Source organism: Saitoella complicata, assembly GCF_001661265.1.
Source record: "Saitoella complicata NRRL Y-17804 unplaced genomic scaffold SAICOscaffold_1, whole genome shotgun sequence".
In the NCBI taxonomy this organism is placed as follows: Eukaryota; Fungi; Ascomycota; class Saitoellomycetes; order Saitoellales; family Saitoellaceae; genus Saitoella; species Saitoella complicata.
This window is the reverse complement of record NW_017566992.1, coordinates 866,524-889,775: the sequence shown is the minus strand read 5'-3', so window position 1 is coordinate 889,775 and position 23,252 is coordinate 866,524. Positions and strand designations below refer to the sequence as shown.

The window sequence follows — 23,252 nt, the reverse complement described above, 5'->3', positions numbered from 1 at the left end:
ACAAAATGGACCAGGAGGACCCTGAATCAATACGAGCAGCACACAGAGAAAACCACTACACCAGCAAGGCGGATCATTAGTATTCGACAGATGTCGCAGTCTGTTGACTACTTCGAGTACGCTCCTGCTGCTCTGATCGTGTTGGACAGTCAGCGGATCGTGCGCCAGATCAACGAGAAGGCCCGGGAGCTTCTCGTGCTGACGAACGCTTGTGTCAACAATCCGTACAATGAACTGCACCTTGTGAATGATTACAAGCGATTAGACGAGGTTCTCGACCATGTTACAAAGCTGAAACTCAGCTCGAGCGAAAGTGGGCGCCTGGAAGTGACCGTGGCCGTAGGAAAGAAAGGGTCCGACCTGGTACATTCCGTCGATATATCGGCATATTACGACACAAAAGGTGGAGTTATGTTCACATTCGCAATCGACAACTTCCCTCTGCAGCTCAAACCATTCTTCACCGACAAGCAAGTCGACCTTCTGAGTTCCGAGCCGGTTGCGCAACAGATCAGTCAACCACGCAAAGGGCGGCCGGCGGAGATCGACCAATTCATAACGTCTCTACCGCAACCAACGAATCGGTCTGATGAAGAGGCGACAGAACCACCTGTACCTCCGCCGCCAAACAATACTGCTTCGCATGACGATCGCGAGGCTATGGACGCTCTGTCTGCGGCAGCTGTCGACTCAAATCCGGATGTTCTTCTCGAAATGGTAAACAGCTTACACGTCAGCAAGGTGATCAATTCTTTTCCCGGTATCAACTATGTCTTTTCGCGACTCGGAGTTCCCTTCTACTACTCAGCGAGTTGGTACGAGCTGACCGGTATCGAACCTGGAGACTTGAATCCGCAGACGATCGCAGGCACCCTTCATCCCGACGATGTCGAGCTATGGGCGTATACTTTCATGGATCTCCTGAAAAACCCGACAAAGCGAGTCGCGCACAAGTGCCGAGTCAGGAGCAAGAACGGGACTTACCGGTGGTACATCAACCGTGCCAATCCCGTACTTCGCACACCGCCTAGTCGTCCAGATGGTGAAGCTGAGGTGATTTGGTACAGTGCAAATCTGACCGACATCCATGACCTTGTCGAGGCACAAGAGGAAGCAGCGCAAGCGCAATCCAGACTCAAATCCGTGATTGACTATTCTGGTATGACGTATTACGTCGTTGACCGCAACCTGAACTTGCAGTATTTTGCTGGACCAGAGTCTCACGGAAGCTTCATTCATCTTATCAGGGATGCCCTTGGCGGCGAAGGGCCGTTCCTTGGTCAGTCTCTTGCGATGCCCATAATCGATCCCGTCGCTATTCACTGCATCCGAAGAGTTCTGGAGGGTGAGTCAGAATTCGAGACTCACGACCTGCACCTCAGCGCGGACCGCGACAATCGGGTATGGCGGAGGCATCACCGGCCCATCATGGGCGACGACAAGAAGTCGGTTGTTGCCTGTGTCGGATGCGTTTTCGATGTCACAAACGAGATACGGAAAGACCGAGAGCTTGCAAAGGCCAATGAGGAGAGAGCTCGGCTAGCAGAAGAACAACTTGCGCTGAAAGCCAGTGAAACTGCTGCTCGAGAAAGCTCCCGGATGAAGTCGGAGTTTTTGGCCAACATGAGCCATGAAATTCGAACGCCAATTGCCGCAGTCATTGGCATGACAGAAATGCTCAGCGACTCAAAGCTTGACGAGGAGCAGCAACAGCTATGCGACAATGTACGAACAGCTGCATCATCGCTCCTTTCTGTCATCAACGATATTTTGGACGTCAGCAAGATAGAAGCAGGGAAGCTAGCAATCGAGAACATGGATTTCGATTTATGCGAGATTTTCAACGATATCAAGAAAATCTTCGTGTACCCAGCAGCGAGGAAGGATATTTCCTTTTCTGTGAACTGCCAAACAGGTTCATGTCCGGTTTGGGTACTCGGAGACAAAAACCGTATCGGCCAGATCCTGACAAACTTATTATCCAATGCGCTAAAGGTTAGTTATGACACCGGCGTCGATTCGTTCATGATGCTGACATTTGGATAGTTCACGCCTGCTCAAGGTACCGTGACACTGACCGCGACAAGGCAAGAGCGCCCTGGAGCAATTGCAGTCACATTTGCCGTCACCGATACCGGGATTGGCATGAGTAAAGACACTGTCAAGAAGCTTTTCCAGCCCTTCAGCCAAGCGGACTCGAGCACTGCAAGAAAGTGGGGTGGTAGCGGACTTGGGCTCTCAATCTGCAAGAAGCTTACAGAACTGATGAATGGTACTATCAACGTCACTTCCGAGCCCGGTAAGGGTTCAACAGTCAAGGTCTGCATTCCTTTCGTCAAATCACAACGAGAACCCGGTGAAGAAAATGCGAAGGGTGACGAGCATAGTGGTAAGTTGGCTTCCACGGCGAAGAACTACCAACTCAAGCGTCCACGGGATGATTATGCGATCCTTATCGCCGAGGATAACTTGATCAACCAAAGAATTGCCGTCTCACGATTGAAGAAAATGGGATTTGGCGCCAAATGCGTTGCCGTTGATAACGGTAAGAAAGCGCTTGATGCATTGCGGGCGAGGATTCAAGAGGACGATGGCGAAAGCAAGCCATTTGATCTTTTCTTATGCGATTGCCACATGCCGGAGATGGATGGCTACGAAGCGACGAGCTTATTACGACAAGATGAGAACGAGGCTATTCGAAACGTGCCGGTAATTGCGATGACAGCTTCGGCGATCCGCGGAGATCGTGAGAAGTGTATCGCAGTTGGCATGTCAGATTATGTCAGCAAGCCGGTCAATGTGCGAGAGTTTGAGGAAGTCGTCTTGAAATGGCTTTCGAAGATGGAGGGGGACAAATAAGAGGAACATATATCGGTAGCATACAGGTTGGACTGCATTGGCGTTTACGTTATGGTACTTCGGACTTTGGGATAACACGGCTGTTTTACACACATACAACAGAGCATTTGATTGCACAAATAAGTTTAAGAAACAAACGTATGTCATTCATCACTAAGCTAGTAGTCATTTGAGGAGGAGCAATAGGGAAAGAACTATGAAGATGTCAGCGATCCGATCGAACTCTCGCATAAAGTCCGATTCGCGCCGCCAATGAACAACTGTTGCAGTTGTTGGGTTTCCATAAGACATCCAAGGAAGTATTGGGCCGTCACCGAGCGACTAATTAGGTTCTAGCGTCGCCTACAGAGGAAACTGCGAATGTTTGGTGTGTCTTCATCATCTGGAAACCCTCGTGCCTGGGCACGACATCGAAGCGTCGAATTGGACCGGGCAAGGCTGCTTACCTTAAAAGCAGAAGAGGGTCGAGGATGGCGCTGAAGTTGTTGTGAATGGTGCTGATCCTATCTGAAGTGCGAGTTAGCACACTGTTCAACGTTTCAACAAAACAACAAGCTGAAGAAGGTCGAGAATGCGTCAGACAACAATATACTGGCAAGTATGTTAGACCACATTGAAGTGACCATGTTTGGTGACATCGTAGTCGATCAGTCATGGTAAGAAGTGTTGTTTTAAATTGTCATCACTCGCAGTCGCTCGAAAGCGACAAGAAACCCTTCCAGCATGTAAAAGAACTGTACCAACCTTATCGAAAGAGTCGACCAATGTGGTTTGGCGAATGGGTGGTTTGTTGGCTGATTGGGAGTTGTTGTCGTTCTTATACCTCTGGGACGATGCTAGAAAACTTTGCGCAGAGAATCTCGAGGAACCGCAGCGAAGGTGTGGGAACTGCGATGGAGCCGTAAAACAGAACTCGACACCTGATACATAGACCATCGTGCTCGCAAAGGGAACTGTTTTTGATTAGACTGAAAGACGCAATGGAAACAGCAAACTCGTCGAAAACGCCGATCGGCTATTCACGTCGGTGTCGGTCGCGGCTGCTGCCCCGGGGAGCGCTGCGCTTAAGCACAGAGCCGACCTGTACGTAGAGGGAACTTTATATACTGTTTGATCATCTTGGCGAATAAGAATCTGCTTGCTCGATTCATAGAGAACGACATCGGTTTGCTGCTTCAGGAAGTTCATGTCCCTTGTCGCCTGACAGGATCGGCGTGTATACAACAAACATTCAACAGCCTGCTGCGTCTCGAGTCGTTTCAGCCTGTCCCGACCCAGCGATCGAAAGGCCTCCGATCATTCGTGTTACTGGAAGACAAATTGAGGTGCGTTAAAGACGAGGTCACATTCCGTCGGAATAATCATCATGGCGACGCCTCAGCCAAGTTACCAACTGGGGCAGCCAATTGTACCAGGGGGCCAGCCCATGCCACAGCAGCACGGTATCCCCCCTCATTACTCTGCCGCTGTTCTTCAGTTACAGCAACAGCAACAGCAACAGCAACAGCAACAACAACAACAACAACAACAACAGCAGCAGCAGCAGCAGCATCATCATCAACAGCAACAGCATCAGCAACATGCAGCACAAGCCCAGGCAGGTGTCGTTGCTGCTGGAATCAGCAATCCACAAAGTCAACTTAACATGTACAATCAGTTGATTCGTCAAAGAAATGAGCAGCAGGTTCGGCAACATCAGGAATACATGCAACGACAGCTGCAGCATGCTCAAAATCAAGGTCAGCAAGTGCAGGCTGCGCAGGTGCCGGGGGGTCGTGGCATCCCACCTCCACAGCAACAACAGCAGCAGCCTGGTCAACAAACACATGCTCAAGCACAAGCTCAGCAGGTACAGGCGCAGGCTCAGCAAGCACAGGCTCAAGTTCAAGCCCACACACAAGAACATGTTCGTCAAATGGCTGCCGTTCAAGCCACGGCGGGTATGAGTGGCATGCGAGCACCAAGCCTGGCACCTACGTCGTCCGGTGTTGGTGCCAACTCGGCTGCAATGGTTGGGATTACTACTGCAAACCGGAATAGTGGTGCTGCTATTCTACGGCTCTTGAATTACTGCAATCACCTTTCATCTCCTGGACAAGATCGATCGATAGCTTCCTGGAAGAGGTTCATCTCGGAGTATTATGCAGACAATGGTGTGATGCGCTATACGCTTTTCAACACTCTGCATCGAGAATCTAAACAATTCGAAATATCGACTGCTGTTTTGCCGCGATATTATTGCACGACATACGAGAGTGGAGTCAAACGCATTCAACTTATCCTTGAAGACCCTTCGGAACACTCAACAAACAATAATGGCTATTACGTCGAATGTTCCCGTGCTAGTATAGTGTATTGGTTTGCCACTGGCTGTCAGGTTTGTATTTGTCTCCCTGTTCGAGATATGAATAGCTGCTAAACGTTCCCTAGGTGGTGGCGACGGGTAACCTCCGCGTCTACTTTGGTGCTTACCAAACCGGCATTAAGATCGAAGCATTTGAGTTTCTCACCAATCACCACGAAGAGTTCGTGCCGATGAGACCTCGTCAATCACCCCGCGTACCGGGCGCAAGTCCCAATTCCCCACCGGTGAAGTCAGAAGAAAATGACAGAGACCCTCGCACTACGGTTTCTGCACCAGAAAGCGCCATCAATGAGTTTGGAGTTACTTTGAAGACGATGCGGTGTCTGGAGATTGCCGAAAGTATCTCGCACATGAGCGATCTTATTACCTTTTCTCGGCAGCAAGGCAGTAGTCCCATTCAGGCGCTGAAGCAATATGTCGCACAGCTCCAGGCCTTGCAGAACGGTAATGGTCAGCAACAAGCTCCGCCACAACAGACGATGCCAGCCCTGCCACAGCCGTCACGCATGGGCACGACACCTTCTCCTGCGATGGCTGCAAAGAACTTGCCTCAAGCAAGTCCACAGCAACAAGCCAGTCCCAATGTCATGGGAAGTCCTAGCATCCCACATGCAGCCAAACGGAGAAGAGGTAGCACAGCTGGACAGAGCGGCCTCAGTGGCGCACGTATCCTGGGTGAGGTCGAGGATCTGGACGACGGTTCGGGGCAGGAAGGCAGACCCCCGGCTAAAAAGCCAACTCAGAAGCAAGCAGGTAAAAGGAAGTCTGGTTGAGACGGCTGGATTTGCAATAGGACGTATGGATGAAAATGTTGGTTATGTGGAATGTCATTGGCGTTTGCGTTTTCGGGTCATGTTTGTAACGGCACAAGATTTTAATTATCTTATAATATCTGAAGTGAACCCTACATCCCTTCGTATGATATGTTAGTAACCCAGCTGTCTGTGCTCATGATCAGGGTTGGATAAACCAGTTATGCTCCTTCTCCTTCGCGTTGACATGGGCGCGTTCAGTAATCTCATCCGTACAAGCAAGCCTGATGCGCTCAGGCGTGGCGGGCGAATGTAGTGCAAGAAGACCAGTGTTGCCAGCATCCTTCCTTGCCGACTTGATGGCATCGCGCATTGCGAAGAAAACTGCTGAACCCATGAACAACGGAGGCTCTCCGACTCCCTTGCTTCGCTGGATCGTTCTGAGATTCTTCCACGGAACGCCTTTCAGCATTGAGAGATTGAATGAAACCGGTACATCCCGGAATCCAGGAATCTTATACGCACCAGGACCCTTGGTAAACAGGTTGCCGTTGTGACGCAACCATAGCGATTCTTCCATCGTGAACAGCCCCATACCTTGTACAAACGCCCCTTCAATCTGACCGTAGTCGATCGCCTGATTGATTGTGCGTCCGATGTCCATCTTCACATCAGCACGTTCACACTTCCAATCGCCAGTCAACGTATCAATCTCCACTTCAGCGATGGCAGCACCCTGCGTAAAGTAAAAGAACATAGGCTTGCTGTTCTCGTTTCCCCACTCATAACCAATTGTGGGCGTCTTGTAGAAGCCGTTCGCGGACAAGTTCACACGGTCAAAATACGCTGCTGTCGCAAGTTGTTTCATGGTTGCATCGGGCCCTAACTTTTCCCGGTAAGGCTTCAGACGTTCATTGATTTGGTCACAGGCGTTTTTGATGGCCATGCCGTTCAAGTCGGACGATGCCGAAGCTGCCGTAGACGACGTATTGGCAACCGTGTTAGTTGCAGTCTCGGATATGTGCACGTTCTCGAGAGTAACACCGAGCTCCTCCGCAGCCACCATGCACATTTTGGTGTGCAGACCCTGACCCATCTCCGTACCACCGTGAGCCAGCAGTATACTTCCGTCATGGTAGATATGCACCAAAGCACCGGCCTGGTTCAAGAACAACGCTGTGAAACTAATACCAAACTTGGTAGGAATGAGCGCGAGACCTCTCTTCCTCCATCGATGAGTCTTATTGAATTCATCGACTGCCTTTCGCCTCTCATCATAATCAGCCTCGACCTTAATCTGCTCGTAGATCTGAGGAACATGGAAGTCTTCCAAGACCTGGTTGAAATGCGTCTTTTGACCCTCTTTATAGAAGTTGATTTCCCTCAACTTGTCAACAGACATATTCAACTGATCCGCAATCTCAGACATGTAACTTTCACAGATGAACATCCCTTGCGGTCCACCGAAGCCTCGGAACGCCGTGTTAGAATGGATATTCGTCTTGCAGACCCGTCCTCGCACGTTAACATGAGGGATGTAATACACATTGTCGATATGCGACAATGCACGCTCAACAATTGCACCACTGAGATCCTGCGTCCATCCGCCATTGCAGAACACGTCGGCATCTAACGCGACAAGCTTGCCATCATTATTTACGCCGACTTTCCACCTGGACAAGAACGGATGACGCTGTCCACTCGTAGCCATATCCTCATCACGATCAAGCATGCACCGAACAGGCCTCTTCATCTTCTTCGCAGCGATGGCACAGATACTGCTGAGCTGGACACTTCTCGTCTCCTTACCGCCAAATCCACCTCCCATACGCTTGACTTTGCAGACGACGCGATTCGCCGGGACTCCGGTGACTTTGGCTGCGTATGTTTGCGTCTCAGTCGGGTTCTGCGTGGAAGAATACACATCCATTTCGCCATCCTCCGGTTTCCAAACAGCCATAGCGGCGTTAGTCTCGAGATAGAAATGCTCCTGTCCACCCATTCTCGCTACACCCTCGAAGACATGATCGGCCTTTGCGAACGCGCCATCCATGTCATCTCCATCCCGCTTGATGAACCTATAGTGAGCGAAGAACGAATCTTGCGCAATCGCTTCCTCCATAGTGAAGATCGCCGGAAGCTCCTCGTATTCAACAACCACCGCTCTCGCCGCAGCTTGAGCATGTGCCTTAGTGTCAGCAAGGATGAACCCAATGGGTTGCCCAGCACAAAAGACTTCGTCTACGGCAAAGAAGACTTCATCGCAGCGGGGTGCACCCCACCAGTTCGCTTCTGGTGAAGGCAAGTCGGTATGATCGACATATCCTGCAACACCAGACATGTCCAGCGCAGCATCAGTATCGACACGAACGATTTTGGCATGGGCCTTGGTTGAGAGCACGAGGCATCCATACAGCTCATTCGAGAAGCGAGGCAAGTCGTCAATATACTGCGCTTCTCCCGTAACCTGCTTCAAAGCAGCAACATGGGGAAGGGGTTTACCCACGATAGCATTGTTCCCATCGTTAGGGATCTCCTCGTCCCTCCACCCCGCTGAGATGTTCCTTGTAATCTCTGCATGAGGAAGGTCGTCGTCTTCGGAGGCAGTTCCGGTCATGGTCGTAGTCACCTCCGACCAAAACTTAAAGAAGAAGCTGAATGCAAGACTCTTGCGATAGATGGGCATGCCGCCAGGCACACCAAAAGGCAAATTGAAGTCTTCCTCCAACGACTTCATGGCACCCTCCAACACGTCTTTCTCTCCCCACACCTTCCCCTTCAAGAATGCCATGGTTTTCTTCGAAGCAACCGTGGTGGGTGCCATACCTCCATAACACAAATCAATTTCCTCCACGACATATCCTCCACCGAGACGGACGCGCATACCGGCATTCACAATCGCGATGTCATCATCCTTCCTCTTCGCTTGCTTATAACTTTGCACCCACTCCCCTCCTTTACTCGCTGGGATAACCAACTTGGTGATCACAGCTTCAGGCTCCAACGCTGTACTCCTGTACCCCTTGAAGAAATCACGAATGTAGCACTCGGACGTACCGCCATTAACGGACTCCATAACAACCTTCGAACCCGTCGCCATTAGCACAGGGTTCAAATCCGAGATCGGGGACGCAGTAGCGATATTCCCAGCAGGCGTCGCAACATTCCTGATCTGCCTTCCAGCAAACCCACGCAACGTCTTCAAAAGCGCACGATACGGCGCACTACCCTTCTCTGCAAAGTGCTCACACGCCTCATCAAGCACGCCCTCCAACGAACTGAGCGTGATGTTCGCACCAATGACTAACCCATCCTCCGTAAACTCCACTGTCCGAAGTTCAGGAATATCTCCAGTGTAAACACTCACGGCGAAGTTCACACCCTTGAATTTCGTCTCGATCTGGACTTCGGAGCTACCGCCCACAATCTTCGCGCTTGGACAGATCGCCTTGATTTTCAACAATTCATCAAGGGTCGTGGGCCGGAGCCAGCGCCTGGTAGGGGTACCGAAGGCGAGGGCGGAAGGGGTGAAGCTCTTCAGTTTCGCAGGGAATGCGAGGTCTTTTGAGGGTTCGTATGGAGCGAAGGTGGGAGTTGAGGGAGGTGGCTGTTTAGGGTTGGACGGGGTAGTACGACAGCAGTTGGTCTTGCCGCATGGAGATGGTGCAGTTGTAGGTACCTTCTTTGGCTTGCTCGTAAAGTCGATCTCGCCGTCCAAGAGACCATCTCCATCCACTTCGCCATTCTTGACTGTAGTACTGTCTCCATTACCGTTGCCATTGGCATGGGCATCCTCCTTCTTCTGGTCCCTGCAGCAACCTCCCGCCCTTCCGCACCCAGTAGCAAACGTCTTGCCCGCATCAAGGATCGGCCGATATCCAGTACACCGACATAAATTCCCATCCCAACACTCCTCCACCTCCGCCTCCGTCGGCTCCGGATTCTGCTGTAAGAGTGCGTACAACGACATCACAATCCCTGGCGTACAGAACCCGCACTGGGATCCATGCATTTTCGCAATTCGCTCTTGCACCGGATGAGGTGCGGTACTGTTTCCGATGCCTTCGACCGTGACGACGTGTTTCCCGTCTACGGAGATCAGTGGAGCAATGCATGCATTCACGCTCTTACTGACAACCTTTCCGTCTTCCCAGCTTTGGACCAGGACGGTACATGCTCCACATCCACCTTCGGCACAACCGAGCTTAGTACCGGTGAGTCCAGTGGATCGAATGTACTCAAGGAGGGTGATTGTCGGGTCAGGAACTTCGAGGGAGACGCGTTGGGCGTTAAGGTAAAAGGAGAGTGTTGAAGTGTATGTCGCTGTCAGAGCAGCCAATGCAGCTTGGGTGTCTGCTGTGACCATAGTGGATGTATGCTGGTTGTCATGTTGGTGAAGCAGCACTCTGTCATATGAAGGGTCTGGGCAGCAGCTCGGCTAACGTGTGCTCGATAGGACGACCAGTTGAGTGTATCGGGTGCGGGGGGCCAACAAGGTCACGTGAGATTGAGAATAAACGTCGGGTGAAGCGTACTGCAATTGCAAAAACAAACTTTCCCAACAGATGTCGTTACCCGTTTTCTGGTATCCTCAATTTACGGCGTGTGTGATCACCGGCTAATATGCTTACCGGTACTCAATGCTGCAAAAAGGTTCCCCCGCATACCGGTACTGGAAACAAGGGCATACACAATATCGCTTGGTTTATCAGACAGAAGAGGGCGAGCATGTGGCAGGTGATCTGGCCACAGCGTAATCGGTTGCACGCTCAGAGCGGTTCTGGGCAGTTGGATGCGGGTGGGGTGCTCAGAGTGTACATGTGTCCATGAGGTCGGCAATCTATGTCCCATGCCTGCGACAGATTGCCTTGGATCCAGAATCATTTGGGCTATCAATCACGATTTGAAGAGCAACGACAATCAGGCGTTTTCAGATGGAGCAACATGGACCGAGGCGAGGTTCATCCACGGCCTCCACCGACGCAAAGAGCGCGGCTTCTATCGGCTATAGGACCGCTGTTTGCAATCGACTCCTGCGGTCCCTCCCGCGTAAGTATAGAGAGAGACTGGTCAATTCTAAAAATAAGGTTTGGCGGCAAGTTACATAAGTCTACCCCGGAAAGCGCCGGCGGGTGAGACCCTCTGCCGTTGCTGCACACGGTCACCCGCTGCAGCCAACTCAAATCCCGTAGCCAGCAATCTCTGAGAGGGAGTGAGGGGGAGCATTGTGTATTGTGTATTTCCTTGTTAATTGGCATTGGGTGGAGATCATGATCCAGTCACTTACGGCGAAACCATGTCCGACTGTTGCGAGTCCTTTGGTTTACACGGCCTATGTCCGAGACACGGACGAGTTCAGGCCCGACTGACATGCACCCTCGCGAAATCTTCGAAGTCCAGGTTTCTGACTCGGTCCAGCCGACTCAGCCTTGGCTGCAAATGAGGTCGGGAAGCCTACCGCGGGAATTGCTCGGGTGCGTAACAAGGTCCGTCACATGCTCTCCTCGTTATGGTATATGAGATAGGCCAAATCTATAAAGTCATCCAGTAATCCCTCGATTGTCGGAGCCTCTTAAAAAACCATCATTCCATAGTTTTCATCTTGTTCGACAGCAAAACATCATACCAACATGGGCAAGAACGGGACGAACGCTCCGATACCGCTATCCAGCGAGCTCCACCTTTCAACCAGCGTCACCTACCCGCCCTACCGCAGAGAACGGCCCAAGTCTCAGGGAAACACCACCGAACATATCGTTGCGGAGAAGAGGGCTTCCAAGGCCTGTGACAGGTGTAGGATGAAGAAGGGAAAGGTTGGTACTCGATCGGCCGCTCTTGCAGTGCGCGACTGATCCACGTTTTTTTTTTTTGCAGTGCGATGGAACACAATCAGGTTGCAGCCGTTGTTTGAGGAACAATCAGCTTTGTACGTACAGCGAGCGGGTCGTGATCAAGGAAGAGCGTGAGTATCCAAGAGGGTGTGTACTCCCACACTGTCGATCGAGAACTAAAGCTGACCAGAAGCATAGCTACGTGGAACTGCTCCAAAACCGCATCAAAGTCCTGCAGACCGCCCTCGAAGAACTCCTTCGTCGCCATACCGGTGATCAGTACCGCCGCGCCAACCCTGGTCGCAACGGTGATATCGCCATCAACCAAGCCATCGCCGAACTCGATCTCCTCGGAAGCGTGGGCCAGATCCCTGATCGCGAGGGCGCCATTACACCTGAGATTAGAGTGTTCCAAGACAACGCAGACGAGTCGGGAGGATACGACGAGGAGACGGCTGGTTCCAAGCAGATAACTCCGCCCTCGTCCGTGTGCACCGGAACACCCAGTCCACGTCTGGTGTCATCTGCTCTGATCAGTCCCAATTTGACACACTTGAACGCGGATGAGTACCCCTTCCAGAGCTCCGCAGTCTCTTCACCCTCATACTTCCCGACCTCCGACCCCTTCGCACAATTGAACACCACCAGTCTCCACCAGTCTGTCCCCGTGGGGGTCGTCTCTTATGAAATCAGCCCAAACAACCTCTTCGTTCCGATTCCCTCCTCAAACTACACCACTCACGACTCCACTACCTCCAGAATGATCCGCGACAAGTTTGCCCAGACAAACCTCCACCCTCCTCGCGATGAATTGTTACAACGCCATGACTCTGGGTACGAGTCCGGCGTCAAGGCCGAATCATCTAGTCGTCCGCACTCTCGCACACAGTTCCATACTATGCCGACCCTCGACGTCCCGCAACCGAGGCCACTGAAGATGAAAATGAGGTTGCCGGCATCGGGGTCTTACACCGTGACGTCCGTGAGCCAGATCCCGGAGGAGTACAAACAAGCTTATCAAGCAGCTGTTTCGATGCAGACGGTGCCGTCGACGGAGTACCGCGGGATGAGTGTCTATTCGGAGTATGATGATGGGAGTCTGGGCAACGTGACAGCCATGGGATGGGTGCCGACGTAAAGGGATGGGCGGGTGGATCGATATCGGATGTACGTGGGGAAGATGGAGAAAGCGGCTAAGGAGTTATGGCGCACATTACTGGGTTTCAATCGTTACGTGCCACAATATGAACAATCCTAGGCATGCTCTTATCATATTTTTTGGGTAGTGAATTAACATCCTTGGAGGCGGTTACAGTCCAAAACCGTGGGAGCAACTGTCAGGGCAGGAGACATGACAACGGCAGATAGTTCAGATGATATCTTTTTAAGAAACGACAATGAAAGTAAAACCCAGAAAATCCTAACCGATCAAGCATTAACTCATCACTACGCATCGATCAAATTCGGAGTCTGCGTCGAGTTCTGCGCGGCAGCACTCACAACCTCATCATCCTCATTATCCCTGGTATCCTTGTTCCCCCTCCTAGCAGACTTCCTCTCCCTCTGGTAGAATTCCTCGATCAATTTGGGACTGACACGGTTAAGCATCTCCTTAGGGAAGATACGCAACAAACTCCATGCCAAGTCAAGGGACTCGAAGATCGTACGCGACTCGTAAGGACCCTGGGCAATGAAAGTGTGCTCGAACTTTTCCAAGAACTCAAGAGAGAGCTTGTCCTCTTGTGAGAGAGCGTCCTCTCCGACGACGGCCTTCATGGCTGCTGCGTCACGTCCGATGGCGTACTTGGCGTACAGCTGGTTGGAAACGTCACCGTGGTCCTTGCGGGTGAGACCCTCACCGATGGCGGACTTCATGAGACGGGAAAGGGAGGGAAGGACGTTGATTGGAGGGTAGATCTGACGGTTGTGCAGCTGACGGTCGACGAAGATCTGGCCCTCAGTAATGTAACCAGTCAAATCAGGAATGGGGTGAGTGATATCTGAAGCCATGTTAGCATGTGCTGAAATAGGAGGAGCAGGCGAAAGAGCTCACCATCGTTAGGCATAGTCAAGATAGGAATCTGAGTAATAGATCCGTTCCTTCCCTCAACACGTCCAGCACGCTCGTAGATGGTAGACAAATCAGTGTACATGTAACCAGGGTAACCACGACGTCCAGGCACTTCTTCACGGGCAGCAGACACCTCACGCAAAGCATCTGCGTACGAAGACATGTCGGTAAGAATAGTCAAGACATGCTTCTCGGTCTGGTACGCAAGGTACTCGGCAGTGGTAAGAGCGAGACGAGGAGTGATGATACGCTCGATAGTAGGGTCGTTTGCCAAGTTGAGGAAAAGGGTGACACGATCCAGGGAACCGTTCTCCTGGAAGTCTTGACGGAAGAAACGGGCGGTTTCCATGTTGACACCCATAGCGGCGAAGACGATAGAGAAATTATCCTCGTGGTCGTCGTGAACACCCTTGGAGGTTGGAGACTTGACGAGGCCGGCTTGACGACAGATCTGGGCTGCGATTTCGTTGTGAGGGAGACCAGCAGCGGAGAAGACAGGGATCTTCTGGCCACGGGCGATAGAGTTCATCGTGTCAATCGCCGAGATACCAGTCTGGATCATTTCTTCGGGGTAAATACGGGAGTAGGGGTTGATTGGTGACCCGTTAATGTCGAGGTGATCCTCCGCAAACACCTTCGGCCCCTTATCGATGGCCTGACCGGATCCGTTGAATACACGACCCAACATATCCTCAGACACCGGCAGTCTCATACTCTCTCCAGTGAACTCGACCGTAGTCTTCTTGACATCGACACCCGAAGTACCCTCAAAGACCTGCACGACGGCCTTCTTGCCGCGGACTTCGAGGACCTGACCAACACGCCTGGTGCCGTCAGGAAGAGTAAGGTTAACGATCTCGTTATATCTAGGGTATTTGACATTGTCGAGAATGACGAGAGGACCGGTGATACCGGAGACAGTGTTGTACTTGAGTCTGGGATTGACGCGCTGGTCGTAGTTCTGGGTGACTGCCTTGGCATTGATGGCGAATGCCTCAGCAGCGCTCATTCGTGGGTCGGACATGTTGATTGTAGCTTCTGTCCGGGGTGAATGCTGGATGAATGCTGCTTCGATTGTTCGTCGTCTTTATCGTATGGGTCTCCTCGTTGCGCGCAATCGGCGGTGGTGAGGCTGTGACGTGCATGGATGACGCTCCACAGCCAGAGGCATGATAAGGGGGTTCAGTGGATCATGGTAGCGATGCTATTGCTATGAGTTCTTATGGTTATGATCGCTCCTCATATACAGTTTACTGCAATCTGAGCTTTCCCTCCTTCTTTACTCCCTCCAGCAGTGCACTACTCGTATCACCAGCAGCGACCCTCTCCAATTTCTTCTCCTTCTCAATCTTCTCCAATCTCTTCTCCGTCTTCTTCTTTCCACTTCCCTTTCCGTGGAACTGATGACTGAGATGCTTGAATGCCTCTTTCTCGTTCATATTCCGCCCAAACTCGTCCGTGTAGGTAAGATTCACACTTGGCGTATAATTCTTAAACCGTTCGATCTCGAGACGAGCCTCAGCCGCCTCACGCATCCTGTTCTCCTGCTGACCGTACGCTTCACGCTCACGGGCTGACATCCTGTCAAATTTGCCAGACTTGCGGTCAGCTTCACGCTTCTTCTTAATTTCCAGTTCAGCGACGGCGCGGGCTTTACGTGTTTCCGCGATCCATTCTTCACGTTTTCGCTGTTCTTCGAGGATCCGGGCTGTTTCGTCGTCGGCTCGTGCGACGAGGCCTTTTGATCGGAGCATGTTGAGGGTTGCGCCGAGGCCGGACGCTACTAGTGGTTCCTCTTCCAATCCGGTCATTTCGTTCCGTGTCAGCTGTTCCGACTCGGTCGGCTCTTGCTTAACTTCAATCTCTTCTTCTTTCACGTCGGCCATGTCGACGTCTTCCACGGGCGGCTCGACAGGCTCGTCTATATCCATCCGCTCCCGTCTCTCCTCCTTCACTGGCACCTGCAAGCCACGGACAAACTCACTCGTGTCATCGATAACCAGACCTCCCGTCTCCTCCTCCGCTTCAACAGCAGGCGTCGCCTCCTTAACTTGCTCCGCAATGTCTTCCGGCCGTAGAATCTTCCGCTTCTTCATCGCTAGCCTTCGTTGCCTAGCCAATGACGCCTGAAGATCCTCGTCGTCGATGAAGTTGACATCATCCAGGTTCCTCTTTGGTCGAGCTACGCGCACTGCTGGTGCGTCATCAACCTCCATAGCACTCGGGTCCGCAACTGGCAGCAGCGAGTCCTCATCAGACTTCTGTCGCATATTCTTTGGCCTCTTCTTCTTTCCCTTCCTGATTTTCAACTCCGCGTAATCCGAACCTGCCTCAGTAGGGTTGTCATAGTCCAAACTGACGACCGTCCTCTTCAGCCTCTCCGCGATCACTTGTTGTCTCTGCTCGGGCGTCTCGATCGGTCCAGCCGTTCCATCCAGCACGAAACCACGCTTTTTGGGTCCTTCAAGTTCCTCGTCATACTTTGACAGAATCTTCCTTTCCGCCCCTGGCTCATCCTCAAACTCGGCGTCGTCGTAGCCGACATACGTCTTCTTCTTCTTGTTCTCCAGGTTCTTTTCCACCTTTGCCCGTTCCACCATCGCAATGTTCTCCAACTCATCGCCGTCCTCCTCATCGAGAATTCCCTGATCCTTCAATGTCAAAATTGCGCCCTCTCCAGCCGCAAACTCGTCGACATCATGACCGACTCTGACACCTGCCATGTCCGCCGCCGTATACTCCGTCTGCTGAAACACCTCATCCTGCTTCTCCAACTCCTCCGCTCTCCTCTTCGCCATCTCCAATTCCTTCTTCTTTGACCGTTTGATCCATTTCTTAACATCCATCGCATCCTCCTCCTCTGCATCACCCAACGTCTTCCCCTTCAACTTCTCATACCGCTTCATCCTATCCCTCGCTTTCTCAATCCGGTTCTTTGCTGCACGCGCATCCGCCTCCTTCTGTTCCTCCTCACGAAGCCTTCGTAGATTGGCAACCGCCCTCTCCTCCTCCGTCTGCGTACTTGGCGGCGCATCCGTCCTCACTCCATCCACAGTGGCGGCGGCTCCAGGAATCGGGATAGGCTTTAATCCCAACGAAATACGTATCTTGTTTGTCTCTTCGATGGAGAGGGACTCCGCGGCTGAATCCCTCTCAGGCTGCTCCGGTACCATAGCACTCATACTGCCTTACTCTTCTTCTTCTTGGTGAATGACTTCTCGTACGTCTACGTTACTGCAGGCCTTGAACGCGTCCGCAGCAACTCGCAGCTTCCTGCAAACCACCAAAACACCAAGATGTGACTGTGATATAGTATCATCGACAACGATGAGTTTACCACCAGCTCCTCAGATACTAGACGCGAATCCGAAGTTTGAGGAACTTTACAAACGGTTATGGGAGCGATTGGATCCTGTTAGTGGGGTTGTGGACGATGGGAAGGATGCACGGATCGACGAGGAGCTTGAGGACGCGACGAAGGAGTGGGCAAGGGAAGCTTTGCTGTTGCAATATCTGAAGTCGCTGTCAATGGAGAATGGACTACCCACAGAGGTAAACTGCCTCACGCGGGCCTTATTGACCTCGCTAACATGATGCACAGCTTCGACAATATCTGGACCTGATCATCGGTTTCTCAGAGTTACGACAGACAATCTCACCGGACCTTAATCTTCCCGAACCGGAACTATCTGCGGTAGTTTCGGCACGCCCATCGATATCGAAGTTGCTATCGAAACGGATCAATCATGACTATGCTCTGCTCGTCAGGACACTGTTCCCAGATCCCTCAACATCCCCACGAAAACCCGACCTGCGTGACATCTTTTCGTCCTTCATCGCACGCTCCTCTCATCTAGAATTCGAAACAACAGCCCTTCAACTTGAAGCAATCGCTCTTGCCGAACGCTGTCTTGACCTAACATCCTGGATATCCACAACCCTCATCCGCAATACAGACGACATTCGGCATGGAAGCGCGGATAGAGCGGTAAAGGCATACCAACAGTATCTTGCTGCTGTCGGTGAGGGAATGGAGAAGAAGCTAAGGGTGGTGCATTATGGGACACTACAGGATCTGGTTTCGCCGGTGGTAGTGAGAGCGCTGGAAAACTTCCTGGAACATACGGCGCGACTGAATCGAGATCTGGAACGGAGGAAGGAAGATGCGGAAATTGCGTTCAAAGGATACCAGGCTGCTGGGCCGAAACTGGAGGGAGCGGTCGCGGAATACGCGGAATTACTACGAGAAGAAGAGGCGATCAAGGCGGATATACGACGACTCGATCCGGATGCATTACAAGATCTCTAGCCGTAGCTAGTACCATACCCTCCATACCCAATAACCGACTTTTATTATCCCAACAACCTCATCGTCATCTCCACCGTCAAGAACGTACTCGCACTCGCCGGTCCAGCCCTCATAATCGTCGGCACAATCCCCCTCCAAAACGCACCAACACCACCCTGGGCATACGTCTGCCTAACACAATCTATCACGCCCTTATACTTCGCATCACCCCCAAACCCTTGCATCTTACTCTTGATCACGTCGAGGGGGTATGAGGAAAGCCAGAACATCGCACCGGCGGAGGCACCGCAAAGGCATAGTCTCCAGGCTGGGAGTTGGTCGCGGGTGGTGTTGTTCGAGGAGGCCATGTGTCGGACCAAGAATTCGTATGTCAAGAACCAGAACCCGGAGCCTTGACCTTCGCGGAGGATGGTGGGTACGAGACCGCGGTAAAGGCCTCTCAGCGTTCCTTGCTCCGCACCAATCTTCTTCACACAGTCCAAGGGGCCGTTAAACAATCTCGATGGGGACGAAGGCTGAGTCTGTAGCAAAATCCTGACGCGTTCGAGGGGACCGGCGATGCCGGAATTGGCGATACCGGCCGCGGCACCAGCAACATAAAACTGCCCATACGTCAAATCCTCACTCCTATCCCCCCTCGTCTCCGCGTTTTTCATCGCGAAATTCCTTCGTACTTGATGAAACACGGCGAACTGAACACTAACACACGCACCAATCCCAAGCAATGGCGCAAGCGTACCCTTGTAGAACGCGAGCGGGCCCTCGTTCGCTGCGATCTTCCGTGCGGCGTCGGCGACACCGGTATATTGTGGGTTTGTGGTTGACTGAGTTTGGAGACGGACTTTGATGATATCGAAGGGTTGGCCGACGAGGACTTGAACCATGCCTCCGGCGGTACCGGCCGCTGCATCTTTCACTGATCGAGGCGATTAGTAAGTGCTTTGAGACGGGGAGAAAGTAGGGAAATACGTCTTCGGATGTTCTCGTTTTCTACATGTGTTGCGTCTGCCATTTTCTTGTCAATTGATGGTTGATCTGGGTGATCTTGTTGATCTTGATGGTCCAAACTTTAAATTCGGCGGCGGGAGATGTTGCGCTCGGCTCGCCGCGGTTCGGCTGAGCTGCAGCTGTAGCAGACATGACGTGCTCGAGGAGGACCGTGGAAGATTAGCATTGATAACTGAGTTAACAAGTTAACATTGCTATGACTTAATTTATTCATCGTACTCCACCTGCCCTATGCATCTATACAAAATGTATCATGCACCCTCTCTCTACCCGTACCCCGTCTCCATCTAATTAACCCTCGCCCCCTCAGTCCACTCCAAATACTCCTCATACGTAGCCTTACTCTTCGTGCCCCTATACCTCACAACCTTCAACCTCAACCCTTTCCCAGTCCTTCCCTCTCCATCCCATTGTGCCTCATCATTCCAACTCTCGGGAATGCCGTCCCATCCACCCTTACGTAGGAGATGTTCGAGTGTCTCGGTTTGATCCCACTCCTGCTCGACAGCGACGTCAGGAAGGAATGTAGCGGTACGTTTACGCCCGGCGTAGTAGAATGTGATTCGGATTCCGTGGGTGCCTAGTTCCCAATCGAAGGGGTTGGATGTGGGTTCGAAATCTGTTAGGATGGAGACGCTGTATTCCGCCTGTCAGTCTTTTGCTTTGGCAAATATGGGCAACTAAAAATACCCGCATTCGAGAGTTGGTAGCTCCCGTTTCGTGATAGGCGAGAAGCGGTTATCGTCCAAAGCCCTGTCCGACGCTGTCAGCAAACTCGAAAGAATGAAAACAAGCCTCGGACATACGACGTCAAGGCATATCCATCAATCCCCTGCCTCACCGCAATCCTCTCAAAAGTCCCAATGCACCCCCTCAGTCTCGTACTCCCATTCTTCAACGTGTTGTAGCTCACAAAACTGTCACCAAACACTACCATTAGCCCAGACCTTTGGAAGATTGACAGATGGTGAGTTTGCTGACATACATCCCATCCGTCATGATGTTCTCCCCGGGAAAGGGCAAAGGCTTCCGACGTTCAAAGTGGGCGGAGAGGACGTCGAAGGCGTAGAGGCAGTGTTCTTTCGTTGCCATGATCGGAAGGAATGGCTGGACGTCTCTGCAAGCGAATGGGACTGGATGATGACTGATTGTTGGGTGGTTGACGTATGAGTGAGATTTAAGGTTGAGCCAACGCGCGATTCTGCACGTCCGTCGGACCCCATGGGCAGCGAGCAATGAGCAATTGGAGGGTAGAAGGAAAGAGGTTATAGCATTCTAGCATACAAATCCTCCCGCACTTTCCTCAAGTCCCGCACTCGTCTTCTCATTCCCTCCACCTCCAACCCCGCCAATCCCAAATCCGTCGGTAAGCCTCCATACGCCCTAACCTTCGCCTCCAACAACTCCGTTTCGTCTTTCAACTTTAATATTTCTATTTCTTCGGTCTTCGCTTGCGACAGGAGGGGTAGGGCGTTTGAGCGTTCGAGGAGTGAGCGAAGGTGGTTTGAGCGGGATGTATATTCGGCTGTTTTTGGGCGGAGGGAGGGGAGTGCTGATGACCATTCGCTTATTTTGTCTTCCAGATCCTCAGCTGATGATAACAAGGTGCTGTATGCTATTAGTATTCGATAGGCAGAGATCGAGGAGGGGAGGTACCTGTTCAATTGATCGAGTTGGCGTTGCAGAGATTCTGCTTTTGCGGTGACATCTGAGACGAGGGATTGGGCTTCTGTGTGTGCGCGGTGTAAGGCGAGTTCACGTTGTTGCTGATACATCAGTTCGGCGATGAGGGTGGATATCTCGGTCGTTGGAAGCTTTGCGTGTGCGATGAGTGATGCCATGGCATCCAATGCAGCCCGTCCGTTCGAGTCGACGCAGTTCGGTGGAAACCCAATATCGTCCAGCACTTTTCGTATTCTTGCATCTATGGAGAGGTTCAGCCAGGCTCTGTATACTTCCCTTAGCACATCTCTACCTTCATTACTCAACCACTCCATGCTCTCCCTCTTCTCCTGTCTCAAACTTTGAACTTCCTCCTCCCTCTCCTCACACAACCTCACAACCTCCAACAACCATCTCAACACCTCCTCACTTCGCTCAAACTCAGCAACTCGTCCATTGAATACTCGTGATAAGAACGCATTTACGAGCGTCCAATCCGACGCGTCGCGGGCACTCTTTGCTGCTGCGGACGGCGAGAAGATGACGGAACTGCCAGGACTCGACGAAGGCTGCAAATCTGGCCGATTCGCAAACGAGCGTATTGGACGATGAATGGGAGTCGATGGGTCCATCTCGTTCTGCCGAATGAATGCTGTTTGTTGTTTTATCCAGACAAGGAGGGCCGATAAGAAGGGTATACCTATATCGCGCTCCTGCCGGTGGTGCAGCGTCGTGCATGCCATACAGACGTGGCAGTTCTCGAGACGAAAAACACTCCACCAACGATTTGAACGATCAAGAGACAACATGCTCCTACCACGGCAGCTCCTCCTGTCACTCCTAGCAACCCTAGCACTGGCAGACAAACCAGTCCAGTCCTACCTCGACTCCGCCGGCTCTTTCCTCTCCCACGGCCGTCTCGCGGACGCATTGGAGCAGTACGACCTCGCCATCGCCTCTGACCCATCAAATTACTTGACCATCTTCAAGAGAGGCGCGACAAAGTTGAGCTTGGGTAGGGCGAATGCTGCACTGGCGGATTTCGATGCGGTGGTGGAGATGAAGGGGGATTATGCGCCTGCACGGGTTCAGCGGTCAAAGTTGCTCTTACAGAAGGGGCGGTGGGAGGATGCGACGAGCGATGCAGAGCATGCCAAAGCGAAGGATGTAGTGCAGAGAATCAGGGAAGCAGAGACAGCGGCATTGAATGCGCGGAAAGCGAGCGAGAAGGGTGATTGGGAGGGGTGTGTCGTGAACGCTGGCATAGCAATCGGGTATGCGAGTCAGGATCCGGGATTGAGGATTTTGAGAGCAAAGTGTAGGCTGGAAAAAGGTGATGTGGAGGAGAGTGTGAGTGATCTTACGCATGCGACTGCTTTGGAGCCGAGTGATGCGCGGTCGCACGTACTCATGGCTAACCTCCTCTTCTTCTCGCTCGATGAACCAGCGAGGGCTATTTCACAACTCGGGATGAAGTGTCTGCATTACGACCCTGATCAGAAGGATTGTAAGAAGCTGTGGAGGGGGTTAAAGAAGATGGAAAAGAATGCAGCAAAGGTCCGGAATTTCCTGGATGGACGGGGGTGGAATTCGGCTGTGAAGATCCTTGCTGGTTCGAACGCGGAGGAAGCAGGACTAGTGAAGGAGGTTAGGGAGGCTGTGGAGGGGCTGAGGAAGGATGGGATGTTGAATGAGAGGTGTCCTGTGCGGTATTTGGCGCAGGTTGAGGAGGGGGCGTGTCAAGCATACACTGAGCTCAAGAAGCCGAAGCTTGCTGCGCCGTATTGTGATGCCGCATTGAAGCTGAAACCGGACTCGATCGTAGCGTTATTCGCAAAGGCGGATGCCTTGTTGGCCGAAGAAAGCTTTGATGAGGCGATTGTGATGCTGAACAAGGCGAATGACATTTCTGGCGGTGGAAACAGACAAGTTCTTGAGAAGCTGCAACGAGCGCAGAGATTGCTGAAGCAAAGCAAGAAGAGGGATTACTACAAGATCCTGGGGGTATCTCGTGACGCAACCCAACGAGAAATCAAGTCCGCGTACAGGAAGAAGTCAAAGGAGTTCCACCCCGACAAAGCAGGCGGCTCAGACGCAAAGATGCAGGAAATCAACGCGGCCTGGGAGATCCTCGGTGATGAAGAATTACGAGCAAGATACGACAACGGCGACGACCCGAACGACCCCGAAGGACAGCAAGGCGGCGGTGGCAACGGATTCCCAGGCGGCAACGCCTTCCAAGGATTCCGCCAAGGACCAGGAGGCCAACAACAATATTTCTTCAGGCAGCAGCAACAGCAGCAGGGCGGCGGAATGCCAAACTTTCACTTTAAATTTTAGAAGTACAATTAGGATGGTTGTGGCAAGATGGGAATTGTGAATGTCGATTGTGCTA

The 23,252-nt window shown here is 52.0% G+C and overlaps 11 protein-coding genes across 11 annotated transcripts; 5 read left to right on the top strand and 6 right to left on the bottom strand.

Annotated features, from left to right (window-relative positions):
- Positions 1–90: 90 nt before the first annotated feature.
- Positions 91–2,859, top strand: SAICODRAFT_22718 (uncharacterized protein; the record flags this gene model as incomplete). Its single annotated transcript, XM_019166633.1, has 2 exons — positions 91–1,995; positions 2,047–2,859. The coding sequence occupies 2 exons, from the start codon at positions 91–93 to the stop codon at positions 2,857–2,859; spliced, it is 2,718 nt and encodes a 905-aa protein (XP_019027453.1).
- Positions 2,860–4,781: 1,922 nt separating this feature from the next.
- Positions 4,782–6,064, top strand: SAICODRAFT_28550 (uncharacterized protein). The gene is made up of 2 exons (XM_019167166.1): positions 4,782–5,236; positions 5,290–6,064. Exons 1-2 carry the CDS (start codon positions 4,802–4,804, stop codon positions 5,995–5,997), a joined length of 1,143 nt encoding a protein of 380 aa, XP_019027452.1. The 5' UTR covers positions 4,782–4,801; the 3' UTR covers positions 5,998–6,064.
- A 114-nt stretch (positions 6,065–6,178) lies between these two features.
- Positions 6,179–10,342, bottom strand: SAICODRAFT_51144 (xanthine dehydrogenase; the record flags this gene model as incomplete). Its single annotated transcript, XM_019169036.1, has 2 exons — positions 6,179–9,583; positions 9,713–10,342. 2 exons carry the CDS (start codon positions 10,340–10,342, stop codon positions 6,179–6,181), a joined length of 4,035 nt encoding a protein of 1,344 aa, XP_019027451.1.
- Positions 10,343–11,322: 980 nt separating this feature from the next.
- Positions 11,323–12,424, top strand: SAICODRAFT_107075 (uncharacterized protein). Its single transcript, XM_019165295.1, has 3 exons — positions 11,323–11,789; positions 11,851–11,938; positions 12,006–12,424. Exons 1-3 carry the CDS (start codon positions 11,607–11,609, stop codon positions 12,278–12,280), a joined length of 546 nt encoding a protein of 181 aa, XP_019027450.1. The 5' UTR covers positions 11,323–11,606; the 3' UTR covers positions 12,281–12,424.
- An 829-nt stretch (positions 12,425–13,253) lies between these two features.
- Positions 13,254–14,887, bottom strand: SAICODRAFT_51724 (vacuolar ATP synthase subunit B; the record flags this gene model as incomplete). Its single annotated transcript, XM_019169084.1, has 2 exons — positions 13,254–13,807; positions 13,861–14,887. The coding sequence occupies 2 exons, from the start codon at positions 14,885–14,887 to the stop codon at positions 13,254–13,256; spliced, it is 1,581 nt and encodes a 526-aa protein (XP_019027449.1).
- Positions 14,888–15,128: 241 nt separating this feature from the next.
- SAICODRAFT_32753 (SART-1 protein) lies at positions 15,129–17,060 on the bottom strand (the record flags this gene model as incomplete). The annotated part of the gene is made up of 1 exon (XM_019168228.1): positions 15,129–17,060. The coding sequence occupies one exon, from the start codon at positions 17,058–17,060 to the stop codon at positions 15,129–15,131; it is 1,932 nt and encodes a 643-aa protein (XP_019027448.1).
- Positions 17,061–17,406: 346 nt separating this feature from the next.
- SAICODRAFT_22712 (uncharacterized protein) lies at positions 17,407–18,187 on the top strand (the record flags this gene model as incomplete). The annotated part of the gene is made up of 2 exons (XM_019166632.1): positions 17,407–17,430; positions 17,480–18,187. The coding sequence occupies 2 exons, from the start codon at positions 17,407–17,409 to the stop codon at positions 18,185–18,187; spliced, it is 732 nt and encodes a 243-aa protein (XP_019027447.1).
- Positions 18,188–18,231: 44 nt separating this feature from the next.
- On the bottom strand, positions 18,232–19,199 carry SAICODRAFT_32752 (mitochondrial carnitine/acylcarnitine carrier protein; the record flags this gene model as incomplete). Its single annotated transcript, XM_019168227.1, has 2 exons — positions 18,232–19,103; positions 19,157–19,199. 2 exons carry the CDS (start codon positions 19,197–19,199, stop codon positions 18,232–18,234), a joined length of 915 nt encoding a protein of 304 aa, XP_019027446.1.
- A 283-nt stretch (positions 19,200–19,482) lies between these two features.
- SAICODRAFT_87052 (uncharacterized protein) lies at positions 19,483–20,349 on the bottom strand (the record flags this gene model as incomplete). Its single annotated transcript, XM_019171467.1, has 4 exons — positions 20,181–20,349; positions 20,002–20,112; positions 19,886–19,948; positions 19,483–19,831 (listed from the first exon to the last, which is right to left on the bottom strand). The coding sequence occupies exons 1-4, from the start codon at positions 20,285–20,287 to the stop codon at positions 19,483–19,485; spliced, it is 630 nt and encodes a 209-aa protein (XP_019027445.1). The 5' UTR covers positions 20,288–20,349.
- A 63-nt stretch (positions 20,350–20,412) lies between these two features.
- On the bottom strand, positions 20,413–21,281 carry SAICODRAFT_106802 (uncharacterized protein). Its single transcript, XM_019165291.1, has 3 exons — positions 21,171–21,281; positions 20,852–21,112; positions 20,413–20,803 (listed from the first exon to the last, which is right to left on the bottom strand). Exons 2-3 carry the CDS (start codon positions 21,034–21,036, stop codon positions 20,461–20,463), a joined length of 528 nt encoding a protein of 175 aa, XP_019027444.1. The 5' UTR covers positions 21,037–21,112; positions 21,171–21,281; the 3' UTR covers positions 20,413–20,460.
- Positions 21,282–21,664: 383 nt separating this feature from the next.
- Positions 21,665–23,197, top strand: SAICODRAFT_32751 (DnaJ and TPR domain protein; the record flags this gene model as incomplete). The annotated part of the gene is made up of 1 exon (XM_019168226.1): positions 21,665–23,197. One exon carries the CDS (start codon positions 21,665–21,667, stop codon positions 23,195–23,197), a length of 1,533 nt encoding a protein of 510 aa, XP_019027443.1.
- Positions 23,198–23,252: the final 55 nt, after the last annotated feature.

What these genes read in the sequence shown, in the direction of transcription:
- SAICODRAFT_28550 (XM_019167166.1), top strand. Translation starts at nt 4,802, where the DNA reads ATGAGTGGCATGCGAGCACCAAGCCTGGCACCTACGTCGTCCGGTGTT. An exon ending in GGTTTGCCACTGGCTGTCAG is followed by an intron (nt 5,237 to 5,289) that starts GTTTGTATTTGT and finishes AACGTTCCCTAG; the next exon opens with GTGGTGGCGACGGGTAACCT.
- SAICODRAFT_107075 (XM_019165295.1), top strand. Translation starts at nt 11,607, where the DNA reads ATGGGCAAGAACGGGACGAACGCTCCGATACCGCTATCCAGCGAGCTC. An exon ending in GTAGGATGAAGAAGGGAAAG is followed by an intron (nt 11,790 to 11,850) that starts GTTGGTACTCGA and finishes TTTTTTTTGCAG; the next exon opens with TGCGATGGAACACAATCAGG. An exon ending in GGTCGTGATCAAGGAAGAGC is followed by an intron (nt 11,939 to 12,005) that starts GTGAGTATCCAA and finishes CCAGAAGCATAG; the next exon opens with CTACGTGGAACTGCTCCAAA.
- SAICODRAFT_106802 (XM_019165291.1), bottom strand. Translation starts at nt 21,036, where the DNA reads ATGGCATCACTCATCGCACACGCAAAGCTTCCAACGACCGAGATATCC. An exon ending in CAACTCGATCAATTGAACAG is followed by an intron (nt 20,804 to 20,851) that starts GTACCTCCCCTC and finishes AATAGCATACAG; the next exon opens with CACCTTGTTATCATCAGCTG.